The sequence below is a fragment of the Phragmites australis genome, chromosome 4, assembly GCF_958298935.1.
Source record: "Phragmites australis chromosome 4, lpPhrAust1.1, whole genome shotgun sequence".
In the NCBI taxonomy this organism is placed as follows: domain Eukaryota; kingdom Viridiplantae; phylum Streptophyta; class Magnoliopsida; order Poales; family Poaceae; genus Phragmites; species Phragmites australis.
Window position 1 is genome coordinate 28576698 of NC_084924.1, and position 20597 is coordinate 28597294.

The 20597-nt window shown below is 41.3% G+C and overlaps 1 protein-coding gene across 3 annotated transcripts; it reads right to left on the bottom strand.

Moving 5' to 3' along the window:
• Positions 1 to 14033: 14033 nt before the first annotated feature.
• On the bottom strand, positions 14034 to 19966 carry LOC133916012 (uncharacterized WD repeat-containing protein C2A9.03-like). 3 transcript variants are annotated; one of them, XM_062359472.1, is made up of 8 exons: positions 19483 to 19966; positions 18274 to 18432; positions 18081 to 18167; positions 15524 to 15658; positions 15329 to 15433; positions 15154 to 15245; positions 14961 to 15066; positions 14034 to 14868 (listed from the first exon to the last, which is right to left on the bottom strand). In XM_062359472.1, exons 1-8 carry the CDS (start codon positions 19603 to 19605, stop codon positions 14374 to 14376), a joined length of 1302 nt encoding a protein of 433 aa, XP_062215456.1. In that variant the 5' UTR covers positions 19606 to 19966; the 3' UTR covers positions 14034 to 14373. The 3 variants fall into 3 exon arrangements, with proteins under 3 accessions (XP_062215456.1, XP_062215458.1, XP_062215457.1); XM_062359474.1 differs by lacking the exons at positions 18274 to 18432; positions 19483 to 19966 and adding an exon at positions 17013 to 17100 and having other exon boundaries at positions 18081 to 18103; XM_062359473.1 differs by lacking the exons at positions 18081 to 18167; positions 18274 to 18432; positions 19483 to 19966 and adding an exon at positions 17013 to 17944.
• Between the last annotated feature and the right edge of the window lie 631 nt (positions 19967 to 20597).

The window sequence follows — 20597 nt, forward strand, 5'->3', positions numbered from 1 at the left end:
GATGGCATCCAATGGAGGAGATTCGATTCATAATATAAGGAATTCAGAGATAAAGTGAGGAATATAAGGTTCGGGTTGAGTACAGATGGGATGAATCCTTTCGGTAACATGAGAGGTAATTATAGCACTTGATCCATGACTCTCTGTATCTACAACCTTTCATCTTGAATGTGCATGAAGCGGAAGTACCTTATGATGCCTTTGTAGATTAGCGGGCCGAATCAACCAGGCAACGATATCGATCTGTACCTCAAACTATTGGTTGTGGATCTTTTTTATTGTGAAAAGATAGTGAACGAGAATAGGATAAGTACAGACATGAGAATTTTACCCTACACGCAATATTATTTATAACAATCTTAGATTGGTCCACTTTTGATAACCCATCAGAACAAACTATAAAAACATACCATGGATTTGTTCAGTATAAAAAAAAGGCAGTGGCTGATGAACAGTCAAAAATAATATTTATGGGTCACCATAGGATCTCTGACAAGTGACAATAACACTAGATGGGTGGTATATCATTGGCTGCGGGATTGCTAGTGGGTAGCTGGCACGGTCATGATGGGCAGGGGCGACGAGGTGCATGGTGCATGGTGACGAGGTCGAGTGGCGAGCTAGGCATTAGGGGTGCATGGTGGGCAATCAGATGGTGACCGGCACGGAGAAGAGGACGTGTGCCGAGACGCTGCTGGTAGTGTGACCTGAGAATGTCGGGCGAGCCAAGGCATGCACGCGTGTTGCATATGCGCGTCGTTACGTGTCGATTGATCATTAGTGCGCAGGAGAAATAAAGGATATTAAGGGATAGCAAGCTGATCCAGTTGCTGTGCAGGAGGTGATATAATGGGCGGTGACTGGAGTGTATGATTGGGTGATATGGAAAGGCTAGGTGATCTGCTGGCAAAGCACATCATCCTTTTTTTTTTTCTTTAGTTTCTCACCTGTGTGATTGTGTCTCTCTTCTATTCTACATCTCATCTGCACAAGTTAGTGTACCAGAAATGCTCAGATTATTATGTCATGTAATAAGATTAAGAAACTGTGTTATGCGTTCCGATCGAGGATTATTATTTTAGATTTAACGTGGAACATGGAAATTGGGATGCATCCGGAAAATATAGGACTAGCAATTCTAGTTTTTTATTGCTATTGTATATCGGATCAGCATATCTAAACACTACTATAGAAATAGTTTCTAAAGACGGGTGGTAACATATTTTTATAGATGTTTAGTCATCCGTCTCTGATAGAAGACGTGTGAAAATAGACGATTTTCACATACGATTCCCTAAGCGAATCATATCTACTAATCAGTCCCCGAATCGACTTTTTTTCCCCAAAAACAGAATTTTTTTTTTGTCCAACCAGGCATCCCCCGTCGCAGCCGCACCATCGCAAGTCATAAGTTACACGATTTTCGCATAAAATACGCGTGTGTGCGGCTCGTGGCACTCAAACCAAAGACCTATCAGCTCGGCGATACATCCGTACCATTCCACCACAGCAGTACTAGGATAGTAATAGCATATATAATCATTTTGATCTCTTATGTTTGAAACTTGTAACAATTATTTTAACATGTAAATGACCTGGAATGAAAAAAGTGTTAAGATACAAAGTTGTAGATTTTGCTAAGGGCTATAATTTTCATATAAAATTTGTTCTCATTCGATTTTGTATGAAAAAGTTATAAGTTTTTTAAGGTAAGTTATCATCCATTACTAAAAACGGTTCACATAAGGATCTGCCTGTGAAAATCATCTCATTTCTAGAGACGATTCACATAAAAAAATGCCTCTAAAAGTAACCTTTTAAACAGGCGATTCACATAAAAAAACCTACTCTAAAAATGATCTTTTACATAGACGATTCATGTAAGGAACCGTTTGTGATAATTAACCTATTTCGACAGACAATTGTCGTAAGTAGCCACAAACACTATGTGAAAAATACTCAAAAGGTCAAAAGAATAAATTTCAACATAGCAATTAGATAAGATTGTAAGGTGAGATGGTAACGAAGCTTCCGCACAAGGGGTTTCAAATCCCACAAAATGCATAAGCGCGTAATTTGCTATATTCTAGTGAGAGCGACCACAGGAGCCGTGAGGGGTCGTCACAAGTTAGAAGAGCCCCCAGGAAGCCGTGGGGGTTCATTCATTGAGTTTGATTTTTTTCTTTAATCCCAAAATATCGGATTTAGGACCAATTATCACTGTTGGTTCGTAACACAAACTGGCAGTGATGACTCAGTTACTATCAGTTCCAAAACCGACAGTGATACTACTAAGTATCACTATCGCTTATTCGTTGCCGGTTCAGAAACCGGCAGTGATGATGTTTTTGTAGTAGTGTGCTATTTGAACCTAAATCCTACATAATTACTTGTTTTGCTACTACAGAAACACCAATCCATGAACCTTTATCATTGTTGTTTTCTTAAAAACTGAAAGTAATAATATATCATTGTCGATTCATGTCAAACATCGATAGTGATAGTCTATCCGAAAAGAACTGACAATCAAAATCAATTCTCATTGTTGATTCAAATAAAGAATCGACACTAATACTATCACTGACGGTTCATATCAAGAATCGATAGTGAAAAACTATTATTAGTGTTGGTTCGTATTAAAAACAGATAATAATAAGAAAGTTAGTATTAGTGTTGGTTCATATTAAATTGACACTAATAATAATTTTTGCATCTCATTTTCAAAAATTCATAACTTATCATATCGAGTCAAAGGAAGACATATGAAAATTATAGCTCTCGATGAGATCTACATCTTTTTAGTTTAGAACTTTTTATTTGAAGTCATTTAGATATCCAAATAATTATAAAAAATTGTAGATCAGAAATATCATGTAACACCCTAATTTTTTCCACCTTTAAAAATTCTTAAAATTTGCTAAATTTTAAAATGAGTTTAAATAATTTAAAAGAGAGAAAATCCTATTTTATATGAAAGAATATATATTTGACATAGGATATAAATGATTATTTTGCATTCATGCTGAATTAGGCAAATAGGATTTTTATTTGATTTTTGATGAAATTTATTTGAAGAGATTTTGCTTTGATTTTGAATTTTAAGCTTGGTTTTGAATTTAGAAAGAAAAGAAAAAGAATAAATCCTTTCTCGGGCTGCCTTTTCTTTTTCCCGGTCCGAATCTCTTCGGCCTCAGCCAGCAGCCGCTTCGGCCTTCTTTTCCACCTGGGCCGCGCCCCTGCCTCGGCCCATTCGCGCGCACCAGCCAACACGCCGAAGACGCCCGCGTCGAGCCGCCTTCACCTGAGCCGCCGACATGCGGGCCCCGCATGTCAGGCCTTTCTTCTTCCTTCGGTCGGACTCCGACTCGGACACGAACACGCGCCGGCAGCCGCCTCCCGTTCAAATCCGAGCCATCCTGAACCCTAGAGCTTCTAAAAAATTGCCAAATTAAAGCGCTAGACCTCCTCTATCTCTAACCGGCCTTATCCCTAAAAATTGTGCGTTTAAACGAGGAAAACCGAGCTCGGATTTGGCCTCACCGCCGCCGAACCCTACTCGGACTCGCCCGGCCAACCCGAGCCTCCCCGCCTATATATGTGCGCCCCTACGCCTCCCCCGAAGCACCACACAACTTTTCCCCAGCTCATCGACGAGTTCCTAAAGCCGTAGCGCCCTCCCCGCGAAACTCCGACCGCCCGAAGTCACCGCCATCGTCGCCAAGCCTCTTCGGTGCCGCGCCGCTTTCGGTAAGCCTCAAAACGGATACCCCGCGCTCCCCCGATTCTTTTCCACCGCTCGTCGTCGAAGTTTGAGGCCGGCGACGACCTTTTTCCCCCTGCTCCGGCGTGTCGCCACCGTGCCGAGCTCAGCTCCGCCGAGAACCCCTCCACCGACCGTCCCCTTTGAGCTCAGTTGTCGGATCCGAAACCCACGGCCCAGATTAGATCGCATCTATACCCCTTCGCTGACCAACCCGAGGCTGCCACGTGTCGCTACTTAATCCAGTCAGCAGCCATGCCATGTCATCTAGCCACCTCAGCTGCCACCTAGCCCTCTCTGCTGATGTGTCGTCTCTGTCACCATGCCACGTCAACCAAAGCAGCCCAGTCAGTATTTCAAGCTTTTTCAGTATAAAAATAAATCTGATAATTCCTTTAATTAGTAATTTTACAATTTAGCCCCTAGACTTTTCTGAAATAACAAAAAGAGCCCTATCTTTTTACAGTTAAGTCCCTGTACTTTTTCATAATTACATTTAGGTCCCTCTATTTTTACAAAAAGGTCCCTGAACTTTCTGTTTAATTCAAAATAAGCCCTTTTCTTTTCCAGATTTAACCCTAGACTTGTTTTAGCCCTAACTTTTTTATCGTAGCTCCGATTTAAGCGATTCTTGCGCCGATGGATTTGTTTTTCAGTGCTCTTTCTTTCTAACCAGTTTTTATCTTGTTGTTCTTTTGTTTTGTGCTCTGTTCTTAGTATATCTTATTTTTTTATTTGCCGGTTATAATGCGATTAGCTGACAACGTCCCGGATCAATTTGAGGAACATCAAGACCAGGAGCAAGAATACACTGAGCAGCAGCAAGGAGAAGGCAAGTGTCCTTGATCATATTGAACCTATGTTTTTAAATGCTTTGTTTTACAAAATTGTATGCAATGTCTGTCAACATGACGGGTAGTCACCTATGTTAGGGTTTTCCCTAGATTTTCCCTTATCATCCCTTGAAACCTAGATGGTTTATGGTTAGGTGTCTTTTGTGGGTAGATTGCTTAGCCGTGCTTTTGGGATATTGGGAAGTGCCATAATCTTGACTAATGAAATATGCAATAATGATGGTTAATATGTTAATGGTCTAGCAACATGGAACCTTAGGTCTTGAGTAAAGTAGTTTTGATGGTTGTCATGGTTATGATGTTGGTTTAGTGTTTGCTCAAGTAACCTAAGTAAGGACCGGTTTGTGGAGCGACAACCCAAGAAGTAACGTACCAACCACGAGGCTGATATGGGTAAGGCGTGACATACTGATTAGAGTCTGTCCAGTGTGCGTTGGGTCAGCACAAAAGAGTGCTTCTGGGTAGGAGCTTTGCTTGCGTAAAGCCTGGCGGTGAAACCTAGTGGGCAGACACATACTGGATTAGTCTCTGGTTAGTGGAAAGTGTCATACAGTGATTCTTGGCAGCACACCACTGGCGTGTGTTAACTGTCTTGCAAACACGGCAACATAGAATTTACTGACTCGTGGGGAAAGCTGGACAACCTCTGCAGAGTGTAAAACTGTTATAACAGCCGTGCTCACGGACATGAGAGACTTGGATCCTCACATGATTAGAGGATGGATGGTTTTGGTTCTGGTATAGGGAGTACCAGATGGTGTGGTTTTGGTCATAGTACAGGGAGTACTAGACGGTTGTGGTATGCAGGGTGGGGAACCTTGTATGCTAGATGATGGATTGTTTGGGTTACATTCATTTAATACTTGATTAATGTTTTTGGGTCCAAATGTGTTTTCATTCCTCGCATTTACGCAAATATTACCATGTGTTAGCCTATTCTTGATATAAGCCTGCATGTCATTATTTTCCCACACTTGCTAAGTACTTTATGTGCTCACCCTTGCTTTCTCCTACAAAAATATATGCTGCTCAGTGGAAGACTTTGAGGATTTCCAAGACGACGACCTGGTGTTCTAAGGAGCGTGTCTTCCAGTCGGTGCCTGTGGAGTGTTAGTCGCCAATGTTTTCGTCCCGCTGTCGTCATTTAGATGCTGTCGTTTAGGCTAATTTTCAAGTTGTTTAGGTGAAGTCTTTTATTTGTAAGAAGTGAACGTTTATTTAAGTAAAGTATTATTTTTGCTACTTCACCTATGACGTCCTTATGTGTGTTAAACTTCCTGGGCACATATAAGCCACACTTGGTTTTGTCCGTTAAAACCGAGTCTGACATATCAAAAGGAAAAAAATATTCTGTTGCTATCAACAAACACTATGAGGTGGGATGGTCAAGTAGCTTAGCGCGAGATGAGAGATCCAAGGATCAAATCCCTTGAACAACAAATTCCCATCCGGATGCAAGAACTTTTTTCCATTTTTTTGCATAAAAAGTTGAATTCAGGGCCCGATTATCACCACCGGTTCTGAACTAACAGTGATAATCAGCTAGTTATCAATATCGCTTGTTTAGTGTCGGTTATGAACTGACACTGATAGCCTTTTTTATGTAGTAGTTTGCACTTCTTAGTTTTGTCCATTTGGTGGTCATGAAGCATATTTTCTCAAGTTAGCAAGTAGCCACAGTTCTATTGCATCCATCACAAACTCAATTAAGTTTTAGTGGGGGAATATTAGATTTATCATCAAAATTAGTTTCATAACAATATATTATTTTAGAATTTTTGCCAACACATAACTAGAAAAATAGGACATGTTGCCTTCTTCATGGCATAGATAGAAAGTCACATTTGCTCTATCTGCAAGCTTCTTTTCGGTGAACCATTTCCCTCCCCTTGAGTCAATCACATGAACTGCTGACTCAAGCTCATGCCCATTCCTTTCAATATCTTGAGGAGTTTTGACATTTCTTTGCTTCATTTATTCCATGTCCTTGAGCTCTCTACCTGTTGCTTGAGCTCATCGTTCGCACTTGCAAGGTTAGTGCAAGTAGATGAGAATGATATATCAATTAAATCCTCACAAGAAGTAGAAACATCCATCTTAAAGTTAACATGATAAAGCGAGATGAATGGTTTCTTTCGAGCCTTAGGTAGTTGTTCAAGATTTTTAAATTTTCCACTAAGCTCTTCATGCTCCTTGTTAAGCAATTCATATTTTCTAACTAATTCTTCATAATTAGTAACAAATGGAGCATGGGCATGTTTAGGAATTTTAAAAATTTTAGCTAGTTTTTGTAAAGCCTTATGTTGCTCATTGATTATTTTAACAAACTCATCATAAGTAGGAAATTCATATTCGGAGTCATCATCACTTACATTTTTAAAAAAAAATATTATTGGCCATGAGGCACATGTGTGATGAAGAAGGTGGTGGAGGAATTGATTCCTTAATAGTGAGTGTGGTCAATTTCTTGCTAAAAATTGCTTCTTCATTATCACTTAAGCTTTAGCTTGATGCTTTATCATCCTCCACACCTACCCACTTGCCAACACTAGTGAGTTCTTTTTCTCTCCCTTTCCTACTCTTCTCTTTTTCTTCCTTAAGCTTGTTCTTCTTGGAAAGATATGGGTGAAACTCAATGTAGTGCCCACTTTCGTTACATCCAAGACACTTCTTGTTATGTTCTCTCCTCATATGTGTGAAGGTGACATCTTTGATTGTCATTGGGATGCCATTGGAATTGATCTTCTTCAAGTCTTGATGATTTCAAGAACTTTGGGATCAACTTCATCTTCACTTGAATCATCATCATCATATTCATCATCTTCTTCTTCACTTGAAGATGAACTTGACCATTATTTCTTCTTCTTCTTCAGCTTTTCTTGCTTGCTTGAAAGAGCAAGACTCTTGTTGCTTGATGAAGAAGGTCCTTCATTGATGTAAAGCTCATGTGTGGTGAGCTTCCCAAGAACCCTTGTGAGAGTCATCTTGATCAAATATTCACGGTTGTGAAGGATGGTGATGATCTTGTCATATTTCTGCGAGAGTGAAACTTGAAGCATCTTTCTCACCACATCTTGATCTTACATTTATGTAAAGCCTATGCCATTGAGCTCATTGATAATAACATTTAAACATGAGTACATATCATTAGCATTTTCACGAGGGAGCATGACAAAATTATTCAGTTTAGACTTGACAACATGATATTTTTCTTCAGACACATCTTTTGTACCATCATATATTTTTACGAGCTTGGTCCAAATATCATTAGGATTTGTTAGACTATAAACATTATTAAAAACATCAATGCTAAGATGAGAATAAAATGCTTCTAGCTATAACATTAAATTGCAACTCTTCTTTGTTGACTTTTGTAGGGTTGTTAGGACTACACAAGGGGTTAATGCTTACATTGATCATCCTCCAAACATCTAAACCTTTTGCCTCAAGATAGCAAAGACATGAAGATCTTTTAGTGAGGGAAGTTTTTGCCATCAAGATGAGGAGTCCTACCAATATCTACCCTATCCCCATATATCACTTTCAGTGAGGGAAGTTTTTGCCGTCAAGATGAGGAGTCCTACCAATATCTACCCTATCCCCATATATCACTTTCTCACTAGGCATTGAGGAACGTTGATGCCGTAAGAGGTGAGGTGTGAATTAGGATTTCTAAAAACTATTTGGCTAAATTCAATCAGATAAATTTAAATCAACTTCTATCTAAATATCCTCTAGGTTTCATAGTGTGGCTACTCACAAAGTTTGAACTCTAGGTTTTAATCCTAGCAACTACACATGCAATTTTAGGAAAGGTAAATATGGAAGGTAAATGATGCAATAAGTAAATGTAGAATGTAAATGAGATAGAGAGTGCAAACTCAGTACGATGACTTTTCATGTGGTATCGATGAGTTACTTCTCACCACTAGTCCACATTGGAGCTTCTCTCAATGGCCAAGCTTCCTGGTCGGATAAATCCGTGGCTCTTGCCATTAGAGCACCCCACAAACTAGTGGGTTTCTTACTAGGCGTACTCGGATGCTCACTGCCGTTTTCACTAAGTTAGTGCTTTGCTACTCAAAAATAGGTCACTCCTTCCACTTACAACACTTGTGATCACTTCACAAACTCGGTTGGCGGGTCTTGCAAGGCTCACCGCCTCCAAGCCGTCTAGGTATAGATAGATTAAACACCAAGAGTAACAAGTATGAATCACTCACCTGATCCAACTCTAAGCTAATCAACTAGCTAGATGCACACTATGCCTAAACTAGTAAAAATCAAGTTCTTAATCTAGTGCTAATTGCCTTCATCTTCAACTTCAACTCAAAGGTGGCCATGAAACTCTCCAAGATGAGTGTGTGTCTTTCTTAGAACTTCAGTAGCACCAAATGGCTGGAGGGTGGGGTATTTATAGCCCCAAGTCAAAAAACTAGTCACTGGAGCTCGGGATGTAGAAACTCCAGTCACCAGATAATATAGTGATCGACTAGCACCGTATGATACGATGGCCTCCTTCCAACAGTCAGAAATTCAAACGATGGGGCTTGCCAGTACCTCATACGGTGACCGCTATATGATACGATGGCCTTTTGTTTTCAAGCCACAAACTCTCTGTCTGATAGTAGAGAGACCTCATACTACCTTCATATAATACGGTGTCCAATTCAGTTAAATTCAAGTCCCAGTCTTTCTACTACTACAGAATCTATTTAGTGGGACGCTCCTGTACAGACGGACCTATGGAGCCTCCTGTAGAAATGATACCACAGACGACTCCAAACTAGAACCATATGAGAAAATAGCACGAGTAGTTGTAACAAAACGGAATGCTATAGTACATATAGTTACAAACTACAATTGTCTGTACTAACAGTACAGATGGTTGCAAATTAGAACCGTCTGTACTAAAAGGAACAATAGACGATTCTAAACTAGAACCATCTATACTATTGGTAGTAATAGTACAGACGGTTCTAAATTAGAACCGTCTATAAAAAAGGAATAGTACAGATTGTTCTACACTTAGAAACGTATGTACTAAATTAGTACAAACAGTTTTAAGTCTAGAACCGTCTGTACTAATAGTGTTCCACTTGTTTTTAGCATATATCTTATATAGATTTTTTTAGCTCCAAAAAACTTAGTACAGACGGTTCCAATAACGAGCCGTTTGTATAAATAGTTTATATAGATGGTTCAGAAACTATCTGTACAAATCTGATTTGTACATACTCTTTTCCACAGATGTTCCACAGATGGTTTAAAAAAGTATCTTGCACGGGGTTTCCGAACCGTCTATATAAAAAAGTTTCCCTCAAAGGAATTCTCTGGTCTTTTAGAGCTAGCTAGTCGAATCTAGTGTGCATCACCTACTAGTTAACTAACATAAAGACACTATATCAAGCTACTAAATGGAAACTCCTCTTTATAGTATGACCAAAGAAAACAAACATATTTACATAAGTGATGCTCTCAACACCATGATCACTTGTCTAAACAATAAGTCTTTATATCTTCATAAACCTCTTCTTTGGCCTTGACTATCATTTTTTTATGTGTTTGGAACCTCAAATTCATCACATAACATCTATAAGACTAAACATTACATACTAACAAACTATGTTAGTCTCATTAACTATGTTAATATGAATCATCCAAATCATATTGACTCAATACTAGGGTCATTGATATTCATACGTTAAGAAGGCACAGTGTCATTTTTTGATCTTACATTGGAAAAGCTTTCGGCCTTATATGTTGTTTTAGATGGAGGCTTTGGTAACTGCATGTCGACTGGCAATTCGGCGTTAAGTTGCCAAGCTTCACATATCTGTTATGCAATTAAAACTGATTATTTTGCAAGGAATTAAAACTGATTTAATGGGAGGCATGACATATTTGGAGCAAGGATCACCTATATTATTGGTTAGGTAAAACATAGTGTACTTTATATATAAATGTATTAAATATAATCTGATACTGGTAACATTAGGATTCCCAGACAACTATAGCGTACTACAGATATTACATTCTACAATGTATAGTATCTAGCCATGCAATTGAAGCTGCTGTAGCGATTTACCACTTGTTTAGTTAAAAATAACAAACTAATTTGTAGGATTTGTGAGCATCATTCTGCTTATAAAAATTTAGCAGGGAGCACAATGCATGCTATGTGAGAGAAGGAAGTTTTGGTTTTTGCAGGTTAGTTTGGGAATGCAGAGAACTACTAAGAAGTGGGAATATATTCCTAACTTGCAAGTATTTTTCGTCCATTGGACAAAAGTTAATGAACTTCTTGTGGCCAAATTTTTAAAGATCGTTATAATAACTCATCAGCAGAGGATCATTCGTTGGCTGGGAAGACCTTCCTAGCCTTTTGGTCGGCGAAGCTTTTCTATATATCAAATCTGCATATGCGCTCCACATACATTGTTGCCTTGGTTAGAAGAATATATGGAGCTGAAGAAAGTAGAATTGCACATATTTTGGGATCGATTAGATCTCTAAAATATGGTGGCGTGAGATTTTCTGGTCTAGATTATTTCAAATCATGCTATATGCAATGATATAAACAGAAAATGTGCTATCTTGACAAGTACCGGAGTAGCATCACGCCTAAATCAGCTAGCATATTTGGTCAATGTAATAATCATATTACGTATGGTATGGTATCAAGAGAAGTGTCTTGTCTAACAGCAAAAATAAAATGCTGAACAGAAGAAGTGTCTTGTCCTGCATATATTATTTTTCTTCATTTCATATTTTGGCAAATGTTAAATTCGCAGGAGTGCACCGCCTGGGTTTGATCCCCAAGCGTGAGCACCAGCGACAAACACCGTTAAAAAAAAGAATATTACTCCCTCTAATGATTAGAAATATGTCATGAGGACATGTTATGATCTACGAGGTGCAACTTTGACCGGTTATTTCTATAAAAATATAATATTTACGAGAAAAAGGAATATATGTTATGAAAGTACATTTCATAATACTAACATCAATCTTATGTTCCCATTCTACCTAACTCTTTATATATTTATGATCAAAGTTAAAATGTTTAACCGTCAGGAATCCTAATGTGGCTTATATTTTTTACAGTAAATGTTATAGAATTGTTTCTTCATAATAAAGATTAAAGAATGTGTTACAGTTTGACAACTTCAGTTGTACCCAGGAAACGCTGGATTTCCTGACCACATGATGTTCATACTTACCAAAGTGTCATCACCCTAGTACTTTCAAAACACAGTATTAAAACGTTGGAACTACCGATTGGATGTAGGGTATCAATATGGTCTCAAGCTAGTTTAGTAACTTATGTTAATAAACATAATACTGCCATTAGCTTGTTCCTAACCTAAAACTTTTGACCAGGGATCAGGGAAACTAGATCAGAAATAATCCATTCTGCATTGAGTATCATGCATAAATTATGGACGTAGATACACTGTCCCAGAAAAGCTAGTTACGCTTTGATTCCGGCATGCAGAGGCAGGCACGTCAAACAAACAATCAGAGCATGCAGTCATGTGTGCCAGCGCTTTATTCCAGAAACAATTCTATTCCGTGAATGCAAGTGACATTATATTGTTAAGCTGATGCAGTGAAGACTGCAGTTGCTTGGCCCTTTGGCTTGGAATCTTGGGCAGGCAGCCGCAGATGCAAATGCAAGTGCAAGTGCAAATGCGGACACACAAACATCACATGTCCGAAAGTTCGCACGCTCGCATGCAGTGCAGTTCAGCATCTTTCGTCGAGGAACATGGATCTCTGGGCGGCCGATGCTTGCTTGCTTTGACCAGCAACTAACCGCACGCTTGCTCGCACAGCAGATTTGGCGCAGAAAGCCGTGTGCATCCAAGACCAAATGTGCGTTAGTACTACAAGTAGTATTTGTATTTCCCCTTTGATCAGCGTAAGGCGGAGAGGTAGCAGTGTGTGATATGATCGTCGCTTTTGATGATTTCTTGAGGCCTCCGATCGGCACCAATGCTAGATGCGCTGTAAAGCTAGCCTAATCAGGATGCCACGACCACTGCGACGGAGCGAAGACTGTAGAATAACGCCTACTTGAATCGGCGATAGATGTAGGGGACCGTTGCTGCTTTTTAATCTTCCTTCTCCGTTCCTTGGTCGCAGCTTCCAATTAGGCGAGATGCAAGCCTAAGCATCACGAAACAAGAAGAAACGAACAGCTAAAGGCACACGTACGTCGCCTTCGTGCCGATCGATCGATGGAGATGGTCATCAGACAAAGGCAGCAGCAGCTGCATCGATCTTGTGTACGTGCATGGCTGCTCATGCTCGTTTCATCCTCTCTTTGACCGGATTAAAGCCAGCCTTAGGACGACGGCACTAATTCACGCGCGTTTCATGAAAGCCAACTCGTAACTTTTTTTGGAAAGTTCTCTTCCTCCGTATCTTTCTTTTTTTTAGAAAGTTTTCAAAAAATCTTTTCTAAATAAATTATCGAGAAATCGTTTTCAAAAAGTACCAAGTAATTATTTAGAAAAGTTTTTAGGAAAAAGTTTTTGAAGAAAAGTTTTTAGGAAAAAGTTTTTAAGGAAAAGTTACCGAGAAAAAAAATTCAGCACAATTTTTTTTAGCACAAAAATTTATCGAGAAAAAAATTTCTGACAATTTTTTCAGCACAAACTTTCTCAAACATATTTTTCAGCACAAATTTTCTCAACAAAAAATTTAGCCCAAACTTAAAAGACCATCCGGACCAATATGGCCCAGCCGGCCTACACCTGCACGTGAGCGCGCGGGCGCGCGAGCTCGTGGCCCACCCGCCACGTGCCCAAATCAGACACGGACGACCGGCAGTGGGCCACGACTTCCCCAGCTCACGCGTGTGGTAATCAGTTTTCCTGCCCTTAGGAGGACTCGAAACTTCGAAAGAGGACTGATCTGGTCAGGATCAGAGATGCTTTGACATTTGCAAACTTCGTTAGGAGAAGAACAGAATAGAATACAACTGAGCAGAATATATTACGGGTGCAACTAACTTTTTTTATTCAATCAATTATATTGATTTTCTAAAAATTTGTATAATTTGATAAAAATAGTGTTGTTAGTTAAAATAAAAAGATGTGCGGTAGCTTAGATTCATTAATTTGCACCTAGGATATATAGAATAACCCGTCAAGCTTGAGGACTCCATTCCAATCCGATGGCTAGTTCCGCGGAACAACACTACGTACTGCAATCCATCCAGTGCATACTGCACCAGATGGATCATGCCCATCTGCCTGCAGGGTATCATACGGTTGGGCTTTCGAACCCAAATAATGCTCAGGTATTATCTCATTTTTCAGCCTCCACTGTCACGGGTCGATGCAAGACAGGATACAGTTCTCCAAGCCAACCTACCCCGATCGAAGGTCCGAATTACTGCAAGGCTAAGATGAAGCTGAGATCGTGGAACAAAAAATCCTTCGTTCTCCGATGAGCTCATGTTGCCATTTTTACACTAACTTTTTTTGTTCTTTTTTGGGGAGCATTTTACAGTACATGATCAAGGGTGTTATTACATAACCAAAACCTGAGTTACAGTTCGCTCATCAACAACCCGATTTACAATCTATAGATCTATAGCAAACAGCAGGCAAACCACGATACCTACAACATGCAATTGCAAGTGTTCACCAAAACAATAAAAAAGATGGTGCTCCATCACCTGCCATTTCGAAGGCTAGGAACGACAAAAACCAATATTCATTCTACTTCACACTTGAGAGATAGGACTTAGGAGTCGAGGTAGCCGTACGACCGCCGCCTGCGGAGCTCGAGCAGGCCGCCGTAGGTGCGGTCGGCGAGGCTCACGAACAGTGCCTCGCCGTCCGGGCTGAATGCCGCGCCGGCGATCTCCCCGAAGAGGTCCACCTCCTGCTCTACACAGTACCCGGCCGCGGCGTCGTACACGTGCACGAAGTCCGCCGCCTCCGCCGCGGCAAGGAACCGGCCGTCGGGGGAGAACCGGAGCCCCCGGACGGCGCCGATCCTGCCCCTGAGCACGGCGAACGACCGCGACGGGTTGCGCACGTCCCACAGCCGGCACGTCGCGTCCTGGTTGCCCGTCGCCAGGACGTGGCCGCCCGGGTGCCACGCCGACGAGAACGAGTAGTCCAGGTGGCCTCGCAGGGCCGTGATTTCCTTGCCTGACTGGGGATCGGCGATCAGGCAGTCGGTGCTGTCGCCAAGAACCGCGACCAGCTTGCCGTCAGGGCTCACCGACGTGCTCTGCATCGCCAGTGTCAGTGATTCAGTACACGAGCAACCAAGAACGCCATGCAGCAGCACAGGTTGCTAGCTTCAGAGTACTGGATACTCACATTGACAGACCATGGGAAGGTGAACTGGGCAAGCAGGCTGTATCTCTCGGTGTCGAACGTTCTGACGACGCAGTCGTTGTTCGCGGTCATCACCCGAGTGGCTCCGCTGCATCAAAAAATTCAAACTCTCAATACATATGCTCCTCACCCATATTAGAAATCATAAGCTGAATTGATCGTCCGAGTTGCTTACTCGGGCGACTCGTAGATATCCACGGCATTCGTGATGGAATTGTTGTTGCCGGTCTGATTCGTGCAGAACGCCACGCTGGGTCGATCAACATACTGAAACAGGAGTGGGAAACCTGTGAGCTAATGACATTCAGAAAATACTGACGAATCTGCACTAGGTGCACTTCTCCTCCTACCTTGCAGATGAGTTCTCCCTGGAAGCCACCGGCCACCATTAGGTTGTCCTTCAGCGCCATGGTGCTGATCTGCACCCTCGACAACGGCCGAGCCCCATTGACATTCTGCACAGCAGGTAGCATTTGCAGGTCAGGGACTGATGGGCAGGGTAGATCTGGTAATAATCTATAATCTCGTGCCACGATGATGCAGACCTCCGTTGGGACCAATTGGCCGGCCACATTGAGCACTTCTTTTCCTCTCTGAAGCAGCGGAGACCAATGCATTACAGAGTAGTTCTGCACCAAGTACACGTCATGCTTCGATGCAGCCCACAGGAGATTCCTCAGCTGCAGGTGTTTCACAGAGCATGGTCAGTACATTTGCAATAGATGTCACGGAGAATGCAAACGATACTGATGTAGCATTTACAAGATGTGATGATGCAAGGATGCAGGTCAGTGACACTAGTATTTTCATAATGGTAGCCAGTGACACTAGTATCTCCATCGAGTAGGTCTCCAAGTCCTGGCGCCGGTTGGAGCAATGAATGGCTTCCAGCAATGGTGGAGGAAGGCATACCGGAGAGCTCCAAAAGATTCAAGAAAGGGCTTCAACAGTTTGGTAATCCTTGTGGATTGGAGCATTTGGAAGCAAAGGAATCGGTGTGTTTTCCATGGTGATTGTCCCTTCGGTGTCAACGCTTTTGCGTGATATATCTGAGGAAGCCACCCTTTGGGGTGTGGCGGGGGCTATAGGGTTGAGATCGCTGTTGCAGTAGGCTGGTTAGAGGTCATTTCTTTGGCAACCGGCGGGTATGTAACTAAACTCTAAACCGGCCGCCCGTTCGGCTCCTATATTTGTGAGTTCTTTATCTTAATATAATGATATGTAGCTCTCCTGCGTGTTCGAGAAAAAAATAATAATAGTAGCCAGTGAAACTATTTTAGCAGCTACCACGCGAAGTTTAATGTGCTTCCTGTTATAAAACAGGACGTCTAATTCTTTCATCCATTCAATTATCCAGCAACCAAATGCTGATGACATTGGGGGTTTTTTATAACAGTCAAGTGAGGTGCCACAGAGGGACAAAATAAGACCGAACTTTTCTATGTTTCTGTGTGTGATCTCACAAATGTACTAGTACCACCTTACAATATCACAAACACTGACCCAACTAACATCATCTAGAAGATCTTGAACACATAAAAAATCAGAAAAACCCATATTCCCATGCAAATTTCTCAACAGTCACCCTCCTGTTGCCGGTTTCGATATTAGTCTTACAGACATGCTAGTTTTAGCATGGAGCTCTCTTGATGAACAATATATAAGACCAAATGAAATATTCGGTTTTCCAAATTTCTACAATCTGTAAATTATGATGTGTAGGCCGGTCTGAGCTTTCAGTTGTCAAGCTCCATGTTAGCATTGCCATTCAGAATGGTTAGCCACACAATAGCCCCATATGAAGAACATGATATTATACAATATACACCCATAAACCGTAACAAGAAGCATAAGTTTGCACACTATTTCCATTAGCATGAAAGCATATCAAACACAGTAATGTGTAAAGTTTAACAATAAATGATCATGCAGCATATAATTTCGGAAACTCTAGATCTTGCACCCAACCTGCAAAAATGGAATTCCAGGTGATTCATTTAACAGCTTTGCCTATCATAAAACATCCTATCATACCATAATCCAACCCTGTAGTTACTGCTCCGGCTGCTGGATGCTCATCCACCTGCTTATGGACCTGATGGAACAAGATACTGCAGATGTCCTAATATCACAAGATTAATTGCTGACATCAAAATTATAGCTTCAGCTTAGAATATTTGGACCCAACCCGTCATATGACCTTCACTGAGTGTTATATCTATATACAGAAAGAAGCCACAAGAATAGCAACATCATTTAACACAGAATGATGCAAGTTAATAACTCATATAAGATGATATGCACAGCAGTACAAAATATTTTCAAAGCTATTTCAGCATCATATCATCATAAACAAGCTAGATGAATATTTCAGGGAAAAGAGCATTTGTTTGTTGCAGGGTAGTCAAACTGCCAAACAAGGAAGTTTAAGAGTGGTGACTTCAAAATTAGAGCTGCTACTGTTAAATTGTTAAACTTGACAATAAGAAAGTATAAGAAGGGAACACAGTAGACTCTGTGGAACCTGAAGAGTATCTCAGTTAGATATTTCTACTTTTAATCCCCAATGAAGAAACATGCCCTAGCTGTGCTAAGGACGATTGGATTGTACCATCCGAAATTGGGATAGAGGGTCATGGGTATAAGGAATCCATCCTTGCTATCAACCCTTAGGACTTTAGGAGTCATCTTACAACAAGTCCCCAAGAAAGAAACAGCAACTCCAGACATGAAAGCAAAGTGCATCGTGATGAAAGCTGAAGTAATGAACTGTGCAGTAACCCACAAGGAGCACTATGGCATCTTGATATGACAACTCTTAAGGTAATGATTTGTGTAGCGACTCACAACCAACGAAAGGAAATAAGTCACTACTGTGGTCCTGACACTTTATGAATGCAGATGCCCATTTTGGGATAACTATCAACACTGACAGCTGAACTACAATTGTTAGTGCAGACTTCAATAATTTGAGGTGAAAATATTATAAATTTGAGTGTTAATCGAACAACAACTTTGCAGCCTCACCCAAAAATACTTTCTATGCCAGTGCCAGTTTTGATATGCATGCGAGTTCTGAACGAAATGGGAGTCAAATTGTACCTGAAAATGCACTATCGTTGATTTGACCACTCTCGTATTCAAATGAAAATCATAGAAAGTATCTTTTCTCTCCACTTGTTTGCAATCCTTCAGAAACAAAAGGAATATACCAGGCATTACATAACAAAAGTTAATTGGGTTAATTAAATTGGAAATGCGAGCACGAAAGAAGTGAAAAAGAAGGGATTCTCACTTGTTCTAGTCCGCTGCGCGACCTTCTAAGGCTCTCATAGTTCTTGTATTGTTTCAACCTCATCTCACGATACTGATGCCTACTATAATTCAACCTTTCCCAGGGTATTCCTTGCATGTCTTTCCCTTCTTTGTATTCCGAAGCTGAAGTATCATCCATCTGCTCATTCAGCCATAGTAAAAGGACGTTTCATCAGATATAAAACAACTTATTTACCAGGTAGGTCCTAGAGCAAACTGAAGAAGCTCCAACAGTCCTATGGCGTCTGTTTATCTTTGTTGCGGGGTTGTGGAAGAAATTGCACCTTGTGCAGCACACCCAGATAATTAAATAAGAACTAGAGACCGACTATAGCTTGGAACATGAACTAAAATTTTGTCACAGGAAATTGAACACCCAATTTTACCATCTTCGTGTAAAGTACTAGATCGTTATTTTCTCATTTCAGCTTCCTATATGATTTGTTGACAAGGATAGCTGGTCTCAGTTAACGAGTTTTCTGTTGCTGCTATTGACTTGCCGACATTTTGATATTGTCTATAGTGCAATAAGCAATACCTTGAACCATCAGATTTTTTTATATTCAGTCAATCCGGTAAACCTGACTATGAGGACTAATCCAAGTATCTGATCTTTTCTATCCTCAGTCTATTTAGTAGACCTGAACTACGATGGCTAATCCATGATTGTGGGATTTTATGTGATATCACAAACAAGTCTCCCTAAGATATATTAGTATATCATAATTATAAGTCGGTTTATATTAGGAGTCATGTCGTATACTAGATCACGCTGATCAATTGCAACAGTTTGCTTAAATATTCTGCGTAACAATGATTGTAACATTTTTTTAGCTAAATTTAGCTGGATACTATCATAAAAATATCTATATTGAAAAATACTATTAGCTATGAGGTTCTCACACCGATAGTATTTTTCAATTTTTATGATTTTTGCAATGGTACCTGACTAATTTGCATGAGCAATAATACGTCTCGGCCCATCTATGCGAGGGGTATTGGTAAACGGACAAGATCTTGCATGAAAGCTGGAGTCTATCATATCATTCCGTATTGCGAACTGTAACCCGGATCGACGGCACGGGATGCAAAAGCTGGAGTGGAGATGTTTGCCATGCTATGTTCACGAATCTTGCCGTTACAAAAGGAAAAAAAAAAAACAGGGAGGGAACAACAGGGGGAGCCGTACCGGATCGGTAGCGCCGCCCTCTTCACTGGCGCCGGCGGTCCGGAACCCGTCATCGAGGTCGTCGAAGTAGTAGTCGCCGTCGGCGGCGACGAGCTCCAAGTCGTCGCTCAAGTCGTGCGCCATCTGTCGTCTCCGGCTGGCTGCGACGGGAGCGCAGGGACCGGTGCAGTGAGTGGCGAGGTGAGCTCCAAGCGGACTGACTACTTGTGAGTTTGGCTGTGAGTAGCCCGAGCGACGAAGCAGTGCGCAGAGCAGAGCGGAGAACGAGGGAAGCGTTGCAGAGAAGGCTTCCCCTCCTCCCCGTTGCGGTGTTTACGTAGACGGTGCGGCGGTCGACGTGGCTGCCGTTCCTGATGGCGACGGCCGGGGAGGTGGCGAGGTGTCCCCGCGCGTCCAATCGAGGCGGGACCCGCACGGCTTCCCACCGAAACGTCCTGGGCGGCGCCAGGGCCATCGTACGTGGGTTTGCAAGGGTTCCACCAGCTGCCGGCTCGGTGCCCGGCCACGCGGCCGGAAAACTGAGACCGTCCAATTTCATTCTTGCCTGGGAACAGAGGGTGAGCTGCCCGGCCCACGCGGCGTCCCGCTATTCCTCCAAGCGGCAGCCGACGGTGGAGCGGGGATTACGATTCAATCCGTGTCGCAATCGTTCCGGAAGCAGCGACTCGCTTCATTGAAACCTTAATTTGGTCGGTCCAACAAGAATCGGTTTGCACGGGTTAATAGAGAGAGCGCAGAATTGTGCACATACGCAGCCTCCCCTGTCATTGTCTTTTGCTCTGTCAAAGAAATCAAATTTGCTATTTATCTGTCGACAGTTTTTTTTTTTAATCTGTCCAATTTTTTTCCTTTGATGTGAGGACATACACTCGTTCTTGTCATGATGTTGTCTTCTCTGTTTTTTATTTCTCTCTCTTTGTTTTCTCTCTATGTCTCTCTTTTGTATTTGTCATGTAAAGTTTTCTCGGCCAGTTAATATATAGTGTAGTTTTGTCTGGTTGATAATAAGAAGTACAAAAGTTACTTGTTCCGCTGCTAGACATACTTATATTTTTTTCCAGAAAGAGTTGAAGATGTCGAAAAGATTATATATATATATATATATATATATATAT

What these genes read in the sequence shown, in the direction of transcription:
- LOC133916012 (XM_062359472.1), bottom strand. Translation starts at nt 19,605, where the DNA reads ATGGCGCACGACTTGAGCGACGACTTGGAGCTCGTCGCCGCCGACGGC. An exon ending in GCCAATTGGTCCCAACGGAG is followed by an intron (nt 15,434 to 15,523) that starts GTCTGCATCATC and finishes CCTGCTGTGCAG; the next exon opens with AATGTCAATGGGGCTCGGCC. An exon ending in GATATCTACGAGTCGCCCGA is followed by an intron (nt 15,067 to 15,153) that starts GTAAGCAACTCG and finishes TTTTTGATGCAG; the next exon opens with CGGAGCCACTCGGGTGATGA.